The 13,669-nt window shown below is 41.8% G+C and overlaps 1 protein-coding gene across 1 annotated transcript in view; it reads right to left on the minus strand.

Annotated features, from left to right (window-relative positions):
- The window catches only part of usp43b (ubiquitin specific peptidase 43b), a 70,977-nt gene that overhangs the window by 20,925 nt on the left and 36,383 nt on the right, over positions 1 to 13,669 (minus strand). The window contains exons 5-8 of the mRNA XM_029438167.1: positions 10,125 to 10,260; positions 9,643 to 9,787; positions 2,910 to 3,072; positions 1,122 to 1,233 (exon numbers count right to left, since the gene is read on the minus strand). Coding sequence (XP_029294027.1) covers positions 1,122 to 1,233; positions 2,910 to 3,072; positions 9,643 to 9,787; positions 10,125 to 10,260 — 556 coding nt within the window. The remainder of the gene's footprint in view (positions 1 to 1,121; positions 1,234 to 2,909; positions 3,073 to 9,642; positions 9,788 to 10,124; positions 10,261 to 13,669) is intronic.

A 13,669-nucleotide genomic window follows, 5' to 3' on the forward strand; every position in this document is an offset into this window, starting at 1 on the left:
GGAAGAACAGCTGTATGTGTGTCTCTGTCTCTCGTTGACTGTAAGTGTCCATCTGTGAGTGAGTGTTTCTAACCAGTTCACATGACTCCAGTCTGGTGTGCTAGTGAGAAGAAACCAATTCCTCTCTGCCTCCAGCTGGCACTTTAAGCTCTCCCACCTGTACCGCACAGTGCCATTGTGTGGGCATGTTTTTCTCTGTCCTGAGCCAATAAACTGGGAACAGGTGCACCAGCCAGCATGCAGGAGGGAACCGTGTCCCCTCTCTGCCTCCAGCCGGTGCTCAAAACAATCACGCCCACACAATACGGCAATTAAAAATATGTTTTACAAGCATCATGGAACATTTTTTATTGACTTATTACACAGGGCTGTACTGTAACTTCAGTCCAGGGTTTTCTGGCTGTAAATATAAAATTGAATAAATAACAAGAAATGTACCCCCCCCCCCACTTTCGCTGGCAGTTGCAGAAATTACAGTAGATATCCGAGTTGGAATGAAAACTATTATAGCTGACTGTATGCACGCTATTGCATCAACTTGCAGATCCTTTGGGATGTGTTTCATATGAGTTTGAGAGTCTGTGTGAGTCAGTTCATTCTCACCAGCTCCTTGGCACTGAGTGTAGATAAAACACTTAAGTAGGTGTGGGGCAATAAATTCCCATGTATTTTGGCTTTGTCCTGAAATCGTACAGTTTTGAGGTAATGTTTTATATGCTTATCAAAATTCTGGGCTATAATATACCTAGGTCATGCATGGTACTGTAATCTGGTAATATGACAGGACATACTGTGTCAAGACAGATATCTGCTGAAAGTCTTGTTGGCAGCTTGTAAGAAGGCCATTACGAAGAGATGGTACAAGGCAGAACCACCAACACAAGTATAAAAATAAATGATATGTCACACGATACTGTTACTCACAAGATAAGAGCTCAAGAGGAGCGATGTCGAGAGAAGTGGGAGAAATGGACGATGTTTACATGTCAACGGCAAGAAAGTACAACTGAAGATTTGTCTTTCTTTTGTGTGTATGGGATATATCTGTAATGGAAAAGCAATACAAATAAAGTATAAAAGGGGAAGTAAAAAAGAACACTGTAGCTGTAGCTGTCCAGTACCTGTGCCTGAGTGCCATTGATCATCAGGTAATAAAGCTTGCTGAGGATGCTCTGCTGCAGCTGGTCCCAGGAAATAGACCGGTCCTCCCGCATCAGGAATGGAGGTCCAAACCTTGAAGATGAATAAAGTTTAAAATGACAGCTCACAGCGCTCCTCCTCAGCCCTGAACCGCTCACACGTCTCTTTCTCCCCATTGTAAAGTAAATAATTATTTATTAACATTATCAGCATTAGAGCAGAATTCTCATTACAGCATATCTATGGAAGGACAGAGAGAGATAATAAGGAGTGGAAATAGATGAGGAGGAGAGGGACAACCATCACATGACACATTCATTATAATGCCCATTTAATTGAGGGCAGCCCTCCATTGTATGCTTGAGTTTTATTAGTGTGAGACCATGCGAGCATGTGCATAAAGAGACTAACAAACACAGTGAACGACGATGTGATGCTAATAAACTGTAGATTAATGAGCAGGAATAGAAGGGTAGTAAATAAAAAAGTGAACTATTTCATCCTTTTAAACATTTTCATGTTCTTTAAGACATTGGAACAATAAAACGGTAGAAATCGAACACATCTTCAGTCAGTTTCCCATCAGATCATACTTGGATACCACGGAGATCCTCAGAGTACATGAGGTTGGGTTACTGTTCATGAACCATTAACATTCTGTGGTGGCTGAGGAGCAGCAGCCGCAGCGACCACGACACGGGATGAGACAAAAAACACAACAACAGGGGACAGAAAATGACTTTAAAGTACAATAATTCATTTGGAAACTTCCATGGAGTAAGAGACAAACAACTCCATTATTTTGCTGTATGGTTTGTGGCAAAAGGACTTAATGTGCTAAATTCAAAGTCCTTCAACGTTGTGTAAGCAAAGCTGTAGCTCCCTATTCCCACAGACAATGATTTAACTCCTTTAACCTAAAAGTGAACACATTGCAAGAAAGAAAGAAGTCTAAATTTATCATTTTTATTTATTTTAGATTTGATGGGATTATGCAGTGAAATCTATTGTCTACTAACACACATTGGTCTGTATGTAGTGTCACCTTCCCTCACAGAAGATGTAACAGAATTAAAATGTCATGAAATCTAATTATTTACTTTCACAAGTTGTATTGCAAAAACAGTGAGCATCTACTGCTCATCTGCTTTCACAGTTTTGACAAGTTAAAGAAAACTGAGAGCTTTCACACTTAGCTGACTTTCAGAAATGTACCTGTGATGCTATTCTACAGAGCGAGAAACAAGTATGTGACTCCAATGTCACTTTCTTGGCACAGACAAAGTCCTCCAGTTGTCATCTGATGAGAGCGAGATAGGTGTGCGGTGTGATCAACGAGGGCGAGGCGTTTGAAGGAGAAAGTGAGACATGGATGGGATTGGACTTTCCCACAGCAGTGTTGGCGAACTCACCTACTGTATATTGATCCCTCTGGACTCTGTCAGGGAGACGGATGTCTGATCTCTATATAGTGCCAGATGTCAGATTCAGTCGTTTGGCCTGAAACTCATCTCACAGTGAGATGGAGTCCTTTGTGTAACGGGGAGCTAACATGACCTTGATGTGCTGCATCAGAGCAAGGCTAGGTATAATGTGACTGAGTCATTGAGCCACATAGAGAAATCAACAAAAACCTTAATGACATTTTGCCCCATGCACACGACTTCAACATGAGGAGCAACTCAAAGCTGGGCAGGCCTGCCTTGCCTAGCAACGGTTGCTGAGCTATGGTAGCAGGGGTTTCGTAAAGGGTCACTTGACATAATTACCTAACATCCTGCTGGCCTGTCGCTGCAGCGTTGCACACCAATAGTAGAATCTTTACGGGGACGCCATGGTTGAGGAACTCTGATGACAACGTCCCGGATGAAGGTAACCTCTGACCCTCAGGACCCGTGGAGTACGGAGACGATGGGAGGCTGTGATGGTACCCTGGTAAAGGAGGAAGAACACAGGAGTCAGAGAGGGGGTGTAAAAAACAAACTAGGAAGAGATACTAAAATGAGTCATAGGAAGAGGAGAGAAGAGAACAAGGAGACTAAACAAAACATTCTTTCTTTTACAGATACAATCTTGATAAATCCTGCTGATACTGATCACATACCAGTTTCACATTCTTTTGGTAATCAGCTTTCTTTCAAAGATTTTACACTGATAGCTGACAGCATGAAGTACACGATATTTCACATTTTCTCCTTCAGAAAGAGAGATGAACTGATTCCATGCACTGAAAATGTGACCACTAAACTTAACACCTCTAACAAGGAGTGAGGAGGAGAATTGAGATGTATAAAGTGGCGAGACAGCAGCTTTCTATTTGGGGAACAGTGATTCAGAGGGGAGAACAGATGGACCAATGGCTGCCCGCACTCTCGGCAGGAGGTATTATCTGATGCAGCTTCTGCTCCACATCCCGTCCTGGTGGGGTGCCAAACAGCGCCACTTCTCTCCTGTTCCCCCGTCTCTCTATCAACACAGAGGAGTGCGAGGGACTGAGCGAAAAGTGGAGATTATAAGATCCTCGTGAAATGTGATGTCAGCAGAGCTGCTCACACAGCTGACAACATCTGGGCTTAACGTGCAGGTCGGCCCTTCGGACGTTCACGGTGATAAATCACATGGTGAATTAGACTCGCAGACACAGATGAGAAGGTATTGATTAAGCACGGTGGCTGTGCCTTACACAAACGTTTCATTAAACACTGTTGTTTACACCTGACGCCTGTTTCATCACTGACAAAGATAATGCCACTGCTGAGCATCCCGCTACTGAGACCCTTGCAAAGTCGCAAGCGTCTTTGTTGGTACATCCCTCCTCTTACACAAAATAATTGAGCCGTGAGCACCATAAGCTTTGCACTGTATGAAGGGCTTTACAAGCTTTAACATTAACCCTTTGATTGCAATGTCTTGACCCTGAGAATAAGAATAATGATAAGTATGCACAGCCTTTCATTTATTAATGTCGCTCTAATTAAGCAAGTGATAGCACTTGCTTAAATCATGCACTGTAATTTACATGAGCAGCGACCTCTGACAGCTGTTGGAATGATTTATGGGGAAAATCTTCTTTAAATGGCCGACGAAAAGTGTTCATGAAACCGCAGTAAAAGCAGGGGTCACCTCCTGGCCTGTCCCACTAAGATTTATACGGGGGCGTTGGGGAGGAGGCCTACCTCTCGTCACTTATTAAATCATTTTCTATGGCTCACTGTCAAAAAGGCTACCGTTTCGCCACATTTTTTCAAGGCTCCCGTCACTGCTCTAATTTCTTTTACCTTGTTTACAGGATGAATAATGGTGGAAGTATGAGATGTGTGTGTGTATGCTCGTGTGTTTTAACACTGTCGGACAATTCCCATAGCTATACTGAAAAAGGCACACGTGAAAATAAGTAACACACCAAAAGTGAACTTTGTTTAGCCGACATACCTGTTGATCCTTATTATCAGGACGCCTCAAACTAATTCTAAGAAAGTGCAGGAAGCCTGTGAACTCCTCCTTCCTCTGCACTCTCAGGCTTCTTCATTGTCAAACAGACACAAAGGATGAGCCAGACTATGTGAAAGCCCATAATTAAACACCCCTGCCCCTAAAGGGATCTACTCCACCCACAGCAACAGAACACCCCCCCCAATCCCATTAGCTGTCTGCACAGTCACATTCAAGGTCTTTAACAAGGTGGTTAGACAAATACATGCACATCTTATCTGACTTAAGCTTGTTTTGATTGTCTGAATATAAAAAACTAATCATAATTCTTTTTAATATTACATAATATTTTTGCTGACACATCATTTATGGACTGATAATGTGATTCATGATGATCCTTTGCAAAAGGAAAGATGAGTGAGATATGTGACTTGATAAGCACAGTTATGGATCATTTTATGAATCTGAGCTCCAAAATAAATAACTCGACTGTCACATGTCCTTGATTTCCTGGTCGAGCAGAGCAGCCCCTGTGGGTTGGCTTGATTTATGTTACAAATATGTCATGCACAAATTGGTAACATGTGGCAGCCTGATGAAGATAAAATAATTCTACTAATGATATATTGATATATTATACTGCCACATATTTGGTTTGATCTAAATTATTTGGTCAACTGGGGCTGCGGTGGAATAGACAGGTTATTATAGCAAGGTGGCAGCCATGATAAGGGTTGGTTGAATTCTCTAAATGCTAAGAAAAGCGTCTTCAATGCTTCCTTTCTTACTTCCATTTAAAAGACCCACGTCATAAACATCCACCGTCGCTTAATTACGTAGCCTAGTCTAAGTGCCGTCGGATTCTCTTTGCATCGCGGTTGTCTTTATGAATGCTGCGTCACATCTTTCCTTGACTTCATGAAGTTTTCCAACGAGGTCGAAGAAAAGTGATAGAATGTCATTTTTGACTATTCGACCGCAGCCCGAGTCCATCGCCCGGCTGGAGACGCTGTAAGGCTGTCACTGTGGTGCTAACCGCAAGCGTCATCATGCTAATATGCTCACTCAATGCTTACATGATGATGTTTAGCAGCTGTAATGTTTTGTTGTTCACTAAATAGCACTAAACACAAAGTACAGCGGAGGCTTATGGGAATGTTATTACTTTTGCAAGTATTTAGTCATTACCAAAACATTGGACAAATGTGCAAGAGGAAAAGTTAAGCGATCACCAAAGTTATTACAATTTCTCTTGAGGGGAACATGAATGTGTGTATCAAACTTCATAATGATCAACACAAAAGCTGTTGAGAAATTTGATTCAAAAGCACAAATGTGGACCTTGTGGTGGTGCGAGAGGAAGAATCAGGATCACTGAAGTCATTAGGATTCATCTTCTGGGAACCTCCAATGTCTGCATCAAATGTAATGGCAATCCAACTGATAGACCCTCATTATCATCTTTAGAGGCGCTGATCAAAATCTTAAAATGTCTTCAACTCACAGATTTACACTGTGACTGAGGCACAAATACAGGCAGCAAGTGTATTGTCAGGTTGGGTGCTGAAGCAGGATTCTGTCACGGTGGGGAAAAGGTGAGGACTCAAATGCAAGACGGCAGACGAGGAGAATAACAAAAAGAGGGCTTTAGTCCAAAAAGATTCCAAAATAACAAAAAGGTTAAAAGTAAACTGAAAAGACAAACCAGGATGACACGGGGAGCGCAAGGAAGCACGAGGAGACATCTGCAAGGGTAACACTTAGATGACGAACTGACAAGGAACACTGGGACAGACAGGGATATATACACACAGACACTAACGAGGGGAACGAGACACAGCTGGGGAGAGAAGCTAAAACACAAGGGCAAGGTGAATGGACACAGGAGGAACAAATCAACAATCACAGAGGGGAAACACACAGACAGGAAGTACAACTAGACATGACATAAGGGGGAGTGGCCACTTCAAAATAAAACAGGATATACAAAAATCACGATCATGACAGATTCAGCTGACAGACACACTTACTGCACAGCTGTACAGTAGTCTCTGTACTGGTAGTCATCACTGAACTATAGCAAAGAGGCTGTCTGGGTTTGACTGACTGACCTAAAATGGTTAAAACACTCTTTGACCAGATGGAAACATACAAGTGGGCTACTGGCATATGATATAATATAGCAGCATTAGATCAAAACAAAAGCTAACGTCACTTTGACCTCATGGCGGTCGCTGTTTTTTAATTGAACAGTCCATAAAATAAAAAGCAAAACCCATTTAATGAAAACTGTGTGATGAATGAATAGGAGGAAGACCCTGGTCTGTTTGTAACAGAGATAAAAGAACGTGTATTGGATACTTAACTCTGAAAGCCAATTATCTGTTTCCAAATATTCTTTGGCAGGTGATCCCATATTCAAATCTCGTCCTTGGCACCAGCATACGCCACAGTGACATTGTGCTTATTAATTTCTGTCAGTGCAATGTCAAATTAGCAGCTCTGTCCTGCTCTTTATTGGATTTAGGGAAGTTTACACTCCAGCAACTCAAGTCAGATTTACCCGAGATAGCTTTCCGTTTGGGGCACATTAGTCCTCATTCTAAAAGCCGGTTATTGCAACATTATTATCTGCTAAGGAGCCAAACAAAGTACTGTTAGAACACACAACAGTCTGGTCTTACATTTGTCCTTATCATACAGTAGGTTTACAGTTCTGCAGTGTCATACAGGAACAATGATGTTTTCTTATTTGTATGTCCTTTAAATAGATCATCAGCGGGAGAATGCTGAATCTTTGCCTGGGATATGAAGCTGTAGCCCCATACCATGTCTCTAAGCACGGTATCATGTATGTAGCCTTTATAGTCTCGTTATTCTGCCTATTCCAGTGCCAGTTGTCAGAGCCACAATTCCCAGTCATAATTTCTGTGACCCAACAAGACCTTATAAGACAAAAATGTCCGACTTTAGTGTGCAGATAAGAGGTCAAAGGCGGTGGAGGCTGGGAGTCAGGAGTGGGAAGGTCACGTCATCATTGGTTTGCCTTTGGCACGATCCAAAATATATTATTTTATCATTCTTAGCAGACACTGAACAGCTCTTTACTGAGCGCCTCACGCTGCCTCTTACAGCCCTTCACATCAAGAGGTTTTACATTTAAGTGTGTGAGTCAAAATCCACTAAATGGATGCCAGGGAAATTCAATCAATCAAGTGTATTTTGAGGAAACTGACCGCAAATGTGCATGTTGAAGCATATTAAAACCCTCTGATTTCACCGCATGCAATGCATTCAGGATGCTGTTCTCTACACTCAACATGTTGCTTTATTCAACGCCTAAGGACATAATCCACATTGATAACCATTCCTTAACTTTACCACTGCACATAAAAAAAATCTTAGATCACCAAGCTTAGCTTTAATGAGACCCCTGCTGAGAGTTTGTTATTCTGTCTCATACTTAACCCACAGGATGTTTTACTTTCAATTAAGCATTTGTGGATAATTGATTAATGTGGGATCAAGCCTTTTATGTTTACTATTTGCAAAAGGGGCATAAAGATCAGCCTAAAAGCATTACAGATCACTGCTGTGACTGGATATAACAATATAATACAAGGTGCATTCTATACGAGAACACAATATTTTAATGCCATTGTTTACTCGTATACCATTTAGATTTTATAGCTTTGATTTATCACAAACAGCGAGGCAGGAAATACTTATGTGCTGTAGTTGAGTAAAATAAATAAATAATGTAATGTTTTATTTATGTGCGTAACTGATTCAAGAGGCTGGTCGGATATTTATCTATCTGGAAAGTAAAATGTTCTTTTCAATTAAGTATCAAAACAAGTTATGCTGCCTTTTTGGTGCCTCATTTTGATATAGCTAGAGAACAAATAATGGAGGGGGGAGGAGAGGTGTTACATCATATGAAGTGGTGCAATGTTTCAGCAGATAAGTGGACATTACCTTCATCAGTAACTGCTGTTACGGTTCATTACATCCTGTTCTGATTTAAAGAAACAGTCATTCAGAGCAAACAAGCACACTTCCTAAAAGATGACAATATCTTACAGGGAAAACAGATATCAGGACAATCTGCAGTGTTGAGTCTCCATATCAAGCCACACTGTCAGGGGGGCCTCCTTTAAGGCAGCACTGCTCTGTGCAGTCATTGAGCAACATAATTAAAGCATTAAAAGTCATATTTTAAACAGCGCTGGGACCACACTTACAGGCCTGTGAGAGAGGATAACGGAGCAGAACCGGTTTGTTTACGCCACAAAGCAAGAAACAACGGGACACTACGCACTGAGGCACACACTTTACATCACAGAAGACATAAATCTGATCTGCACGAAGGGAGGGGGGGTGTAATCAAAGAGCTATATTTGAAGTTATATTCTTCTTAATGTGCTCTCCAAGGTCCCCCTGCAGTAAGGTGCGTTCCCTGAGGGTTTCATTAAGCAAAGTAAATGAATCAAATTGGTTTGTTTGCTTAAAGACATGTTGTATATCTACGTTGAAGAAGCAAAAAATATTAATTTAGTACCACAAACTAGTTATACTCAAAGACAATGGCCGCTTTTCATTACGTTAACTTGCGCTTCCTCGCGTCCTTTCTAGTCCTTTCTAGTCCTGTGACCCGCAAATTCCTCAGCCATCATGGAGGATTTTCCAATCCCTTAAATGCATCACGAGGCGACGCGAAGTTAGGAAAGAGGAGGCTTCTGGAGAAGCTGATAGCGTGGAAACACAGGAGTATCCTACGCGGAAGTTTCTTATCAAGTGGCATGTCGTATAATTGCTGCTCCACGTGACCCACAGCTGCGCAGCACATAAGAAGTACATTGCATCTCTTAAGATGGAACCTAGGATTTCTCATTTGGCAGCTTCAGCTCCTCTGCCCTCGCAGCTCTTTGTCTCATATCCTCCCTGGGAGGAGCTAAGACGCGAGGAAAAGATGCGAGTGAGGGAGGCGAGGAAACGTGTAAGTATAATGAAAAGCACCCAGAGTGTGTTATGTACAAATGATGTGTTGTACTTCAGTAGTGCAGATACCTGAGATCCGTGCAGAGCCTCCTCTGATGTACAGGGGCGGAGCCTGGAAGGCGTAGATGACATCATTCTCAGCTATGCTGGTCAGATCCTCCTCATCAAAGAAGGAGCGGTGGAACCCTGTGGAGTAAACCTCCGTCAGGATCACCTGGAGACCAACAAACACACACGTTAATTTTCTTTTTACAGTGCCAGAATCTAATAAATCTCTTAATCATGTGAGAGTGAACTTTGAACCCACTTGATGGAACTCCATTGTTTGCACAATTATTTCTTCTAATCTCAGATCCAGCTTAATGTATTTCAGCTAAGTGAGTAAGAGTACATTTCAGCCATGGGCATGCAAGAAAAGATCAGAATGAAATCCACAGATCACTACATCCACACTCCTGAGCCGTGCTGCTCAGTTCCAGTGGTTTGCAGTTTAAAATGGGATCATCTGAGAGGACTTGGTCCACACAGTATTTATTCCTGCTTTATGTTACCTGGTCTGGGGAAATCTTCCCCTCGTCAGCCACGATCCTCCTCAGGCTGGCCACAGAGCCGAACAGAGGCACAGCCAGTCCGACCCGCAGGTACCTCTGTCCTTTGGTGCTGAACACCAGAATCACACACAACGACCTGCCACGGACGAGGACACACAATCAGGGACGGTGGGAAATAGAACAACCTCTACTTTGATTTCCGTGCAATTACTACTGCAGCCTCCTCTACGTCCAGAAAGGGACAAAAGAAGACTCCCATGAATAAATCAATACATTTTAACATTAATAATAGATCATTAGGACTTATTTTTATGTATGCCAAATAATGGAATCTCTATTGCATTTTTAAAAACAGTGAGCGCTTGGCTGTGACCTCTCCAGAGGCAGCGCTGACATGAGCAGGGTGCTGCGGCATAATGGCTTCTGTGAATAACAGCACACCGAGGAGAAACAGAGGAACCCTCTCAGGTACCTGTGGAAGTCTATGGCCTGGAGACTGCAGCCAAGAGATATTATATGGAGAATTGGATAATTTTTTTAACTGAAAGGAAAGAAAAAGAGGAGGTCAAACGGCACGTGTGCACTAAAGGCAGGACATTGCTTTTGAAAGATAAAAATAGATGCAAAATAACAGCTTCTAACCCAGAAAAAAGTCCATGAATGGAAAAAGTTGACCAAAGTCATTGGTGAGTTCTTGATCATCGTACAGTGAGGCTCTGAGTGATGGAGAGGAAGAGGATGTCAGAGCACACAGGTTTAATCACAGGTGAGTGCGAAGGACATCCAGCAGCAGGACAGATGACTGCCACACAAACTCAGGATAACCTCCACTCTGCAGCCAAGAACATCAAAGTAATGTCACATTGTCGGCAGTTCAACCTCCAAACTGGTTGTTTTAGCTGCTCACACCTTAAACTACAGTCAAGCAAATAGTTTTAGGGACTGTGGACCATTTTTCGATCAACAATTTCACGTGGACCTGTTGACCAGGGATGGGATTCACAGAGAGTAAATTGTTCTGTGTGCTAAAGTTAGAGAGGAGGTCTCCCAGGCGTCTGTTTGTAGTCGATGGAAGTTTTGGTTCAGGCTTGATCTCTCAAGTCGAGGTTGTCTGGCTCAGATACTGGAAGCTGCCATATACTATGTTTGGAATCCATCTATACCTTTTTAGGATTTATTCTGTACACACAACATCTATTGCACGTCTGTCTGTCCAGGGAGAGGGATTCCTCCTCAGTTGCTCTTCCTGAGGTTTCCTCTAAGCACAGAGGATGTTGTACGCTGTGCTGATTGTAAAGCCCCTTGAGGCACATTTGTGATATAGGGCTATGAAAATAAAATGTACTTGGCAGAGTCAGAAACTGAGAGAGACAAAACTTAACAGAAATGTAACTTTACTTGCTTTTTTTTGTGGTCATTTACTAAATGATAAAATAGAGAAAGACCTCTCAGGTAGTGGCTTCACACAGAAATGCATCAGTATATTGTGTTGGGCCCATTGACAGGGAGTGATGAGAAATGCACTAAGTACTGCACCAAGTTTAAGGTGATTACTGCAAGAAATAGCCTATAAAGTTATAGAACTGTTGCAGTAGTTATAATTGGTCCCGTAGCGAATGTTCAGAGACTCGTTACCGGTCCACCGCCCTGGGGTTGAGAACCTCTGATTTAAGGAACCAATCGGGTTCATATTCTTCAAGCGTATCAGAAATGTATTTTGTCCCTAAGCCAGGCAGTGCTTTATAAACTAGCAGCAGGTCTTTGAAGATTGTCCTGTGACTAACTGGAAGTCAGTTTAAAGATTTAAAAACACGAGTAATGCATAATTCTGCTGGTTCTTGTCAGACACAAGTATTGTTAAATCTGAAAAAATTATTATTGAACCGACGTGTTTACTCCCGTTTCACTGATTTAGGTGGGGAACAGGAAACTTCAAAAGAGCTCAGTAACAAGAGTGCAGTAATTGGCTGCACTAATCAAGCCTCAGCTCAAGAAGGTATCCCCAATTTATGCTAATTACATTTTTCATAGCAGCACGGACAAAACAAAACACTGTTACTTCTAAACCACTCTGTATGGGACTGGATTTTATTGTTCACTTTAAGCCTTAATGTTAGCATGAATTTGAGACGATGATTAGCATTTTCTTGACAAACCACCCTGTTACTTTTGTTCCCATCTTATGATACAATATTCAGTTAAACTCTAACACTGCCTATAGATATTTACAGCCCTAATGTGTTGCTCAGTTAATGCATTTGGTTAATATCTGCAGCCACTGAGATGCACAAGCTTTGCATCACGTTCACGCAGCAAGCTTTACATAAAGTGTAAATAAAATCATCCAACATGCGAAGAGCACAGTAATGCCAAGTGACAGAGCTTAGTGTTTGGATAGCTGGGTACAGAAAATGTTGGTTTGCTAACAAACAGTATGTGTTTATGGCTTACAGACATGATCCAGTTGAGAGTGAGCTGAACTCTTCACACAGAGAAATACATTAAAAAAATATTTCCAGAGACGATCCATCTGCCATCTGCTCTGTTTATCTCTCAGAAGTGTTTTCTTTCACCCTGTCGGCCACACAGTGAAAAGAAAAGGACGGTAACTAAATGCTCTCAACTTCAAAATGAAGCTCTTAAAAACAATTTCCCAAATTAGAAGGGATGCTGGCTGAACTGATATGACCTCCTTCAAAGACTGAAAACTAAAAGGAAGGAAATAACTAGCAAGAAGAAACCCTAGCAAACCTTCAAATAGTGATCAACACACCTCTGTGTGTCAACCACTTAAAAGAGTTGTGCTTAAGAGGCAGGGGCTGCGCAGATTTAAAAACAACATTTTAGCCTAAACAGCTTCAAATGCTTATGTTTAGTTTTAGGTTATAGATGGTATTCACTTTCTCGCCAAAAATAAGGATGATACAACTCTCATATCTGTATGTTCATTGTACAGCTGGAGGATGAACATGAGCTCGAGTAGTACCTGTCCAAAATCTGTGAGTCTGTCGACTAACTATTTATTTTCTACTGAACTACATCCGGCAAGCGTATCACCACGCAGAAGGAAGCGTGCATCTACTCAGGGACGAGAGGCTCGTGCTCACTCATTGCCGTGTGCAGTTTTCTAGAAAGAAAATAGTTCCTACATTTCATATTTTGAGTAACAGGGTCATGATTTCTGGAAAGAGACATTACTGTTGAGCTTTTAAAATGTATTTTTTTGGCAATCTAGTTCCATTATATTGAGAGGAGACAGACATCTCTACAGCTTAGGTTGAACCCGCTGTTGCCCAATGTATGAGTATTTAAGTGAAAGCCAGTGTTTAGACTTCCTAACAAAAGACAAAAGTTGCATGTGGACTTTTTGTACGTCGCTTTGGACAAAAGAGTCAGCTAAATGAACTGTAAAGATTTACCACATGATTAAGGGGAGAGGAAAACAAAAGGAGTGAATGGGGTGTCCCTCCTTGAAAACGTCAGGATTTCCGGAACAGGACCTTTGTTGACCCGACATGGAGGCTGATATCACACACACACACACA

Source organism: Cottoperca gobio, chromosome 8 (assembly GCF_900634415.1).
Source record: "Cottoperca gobio chromosome 8, fCotGob3.1, whole genome shotgun sequence".
In the NCBI taxonomy this organism is placed as follows: Eukaryota; Metazoa; Chordata; class Actinopteri; order Perciformes; family Bovichtidae; genus Cottoperca; species Cottoperca gobio.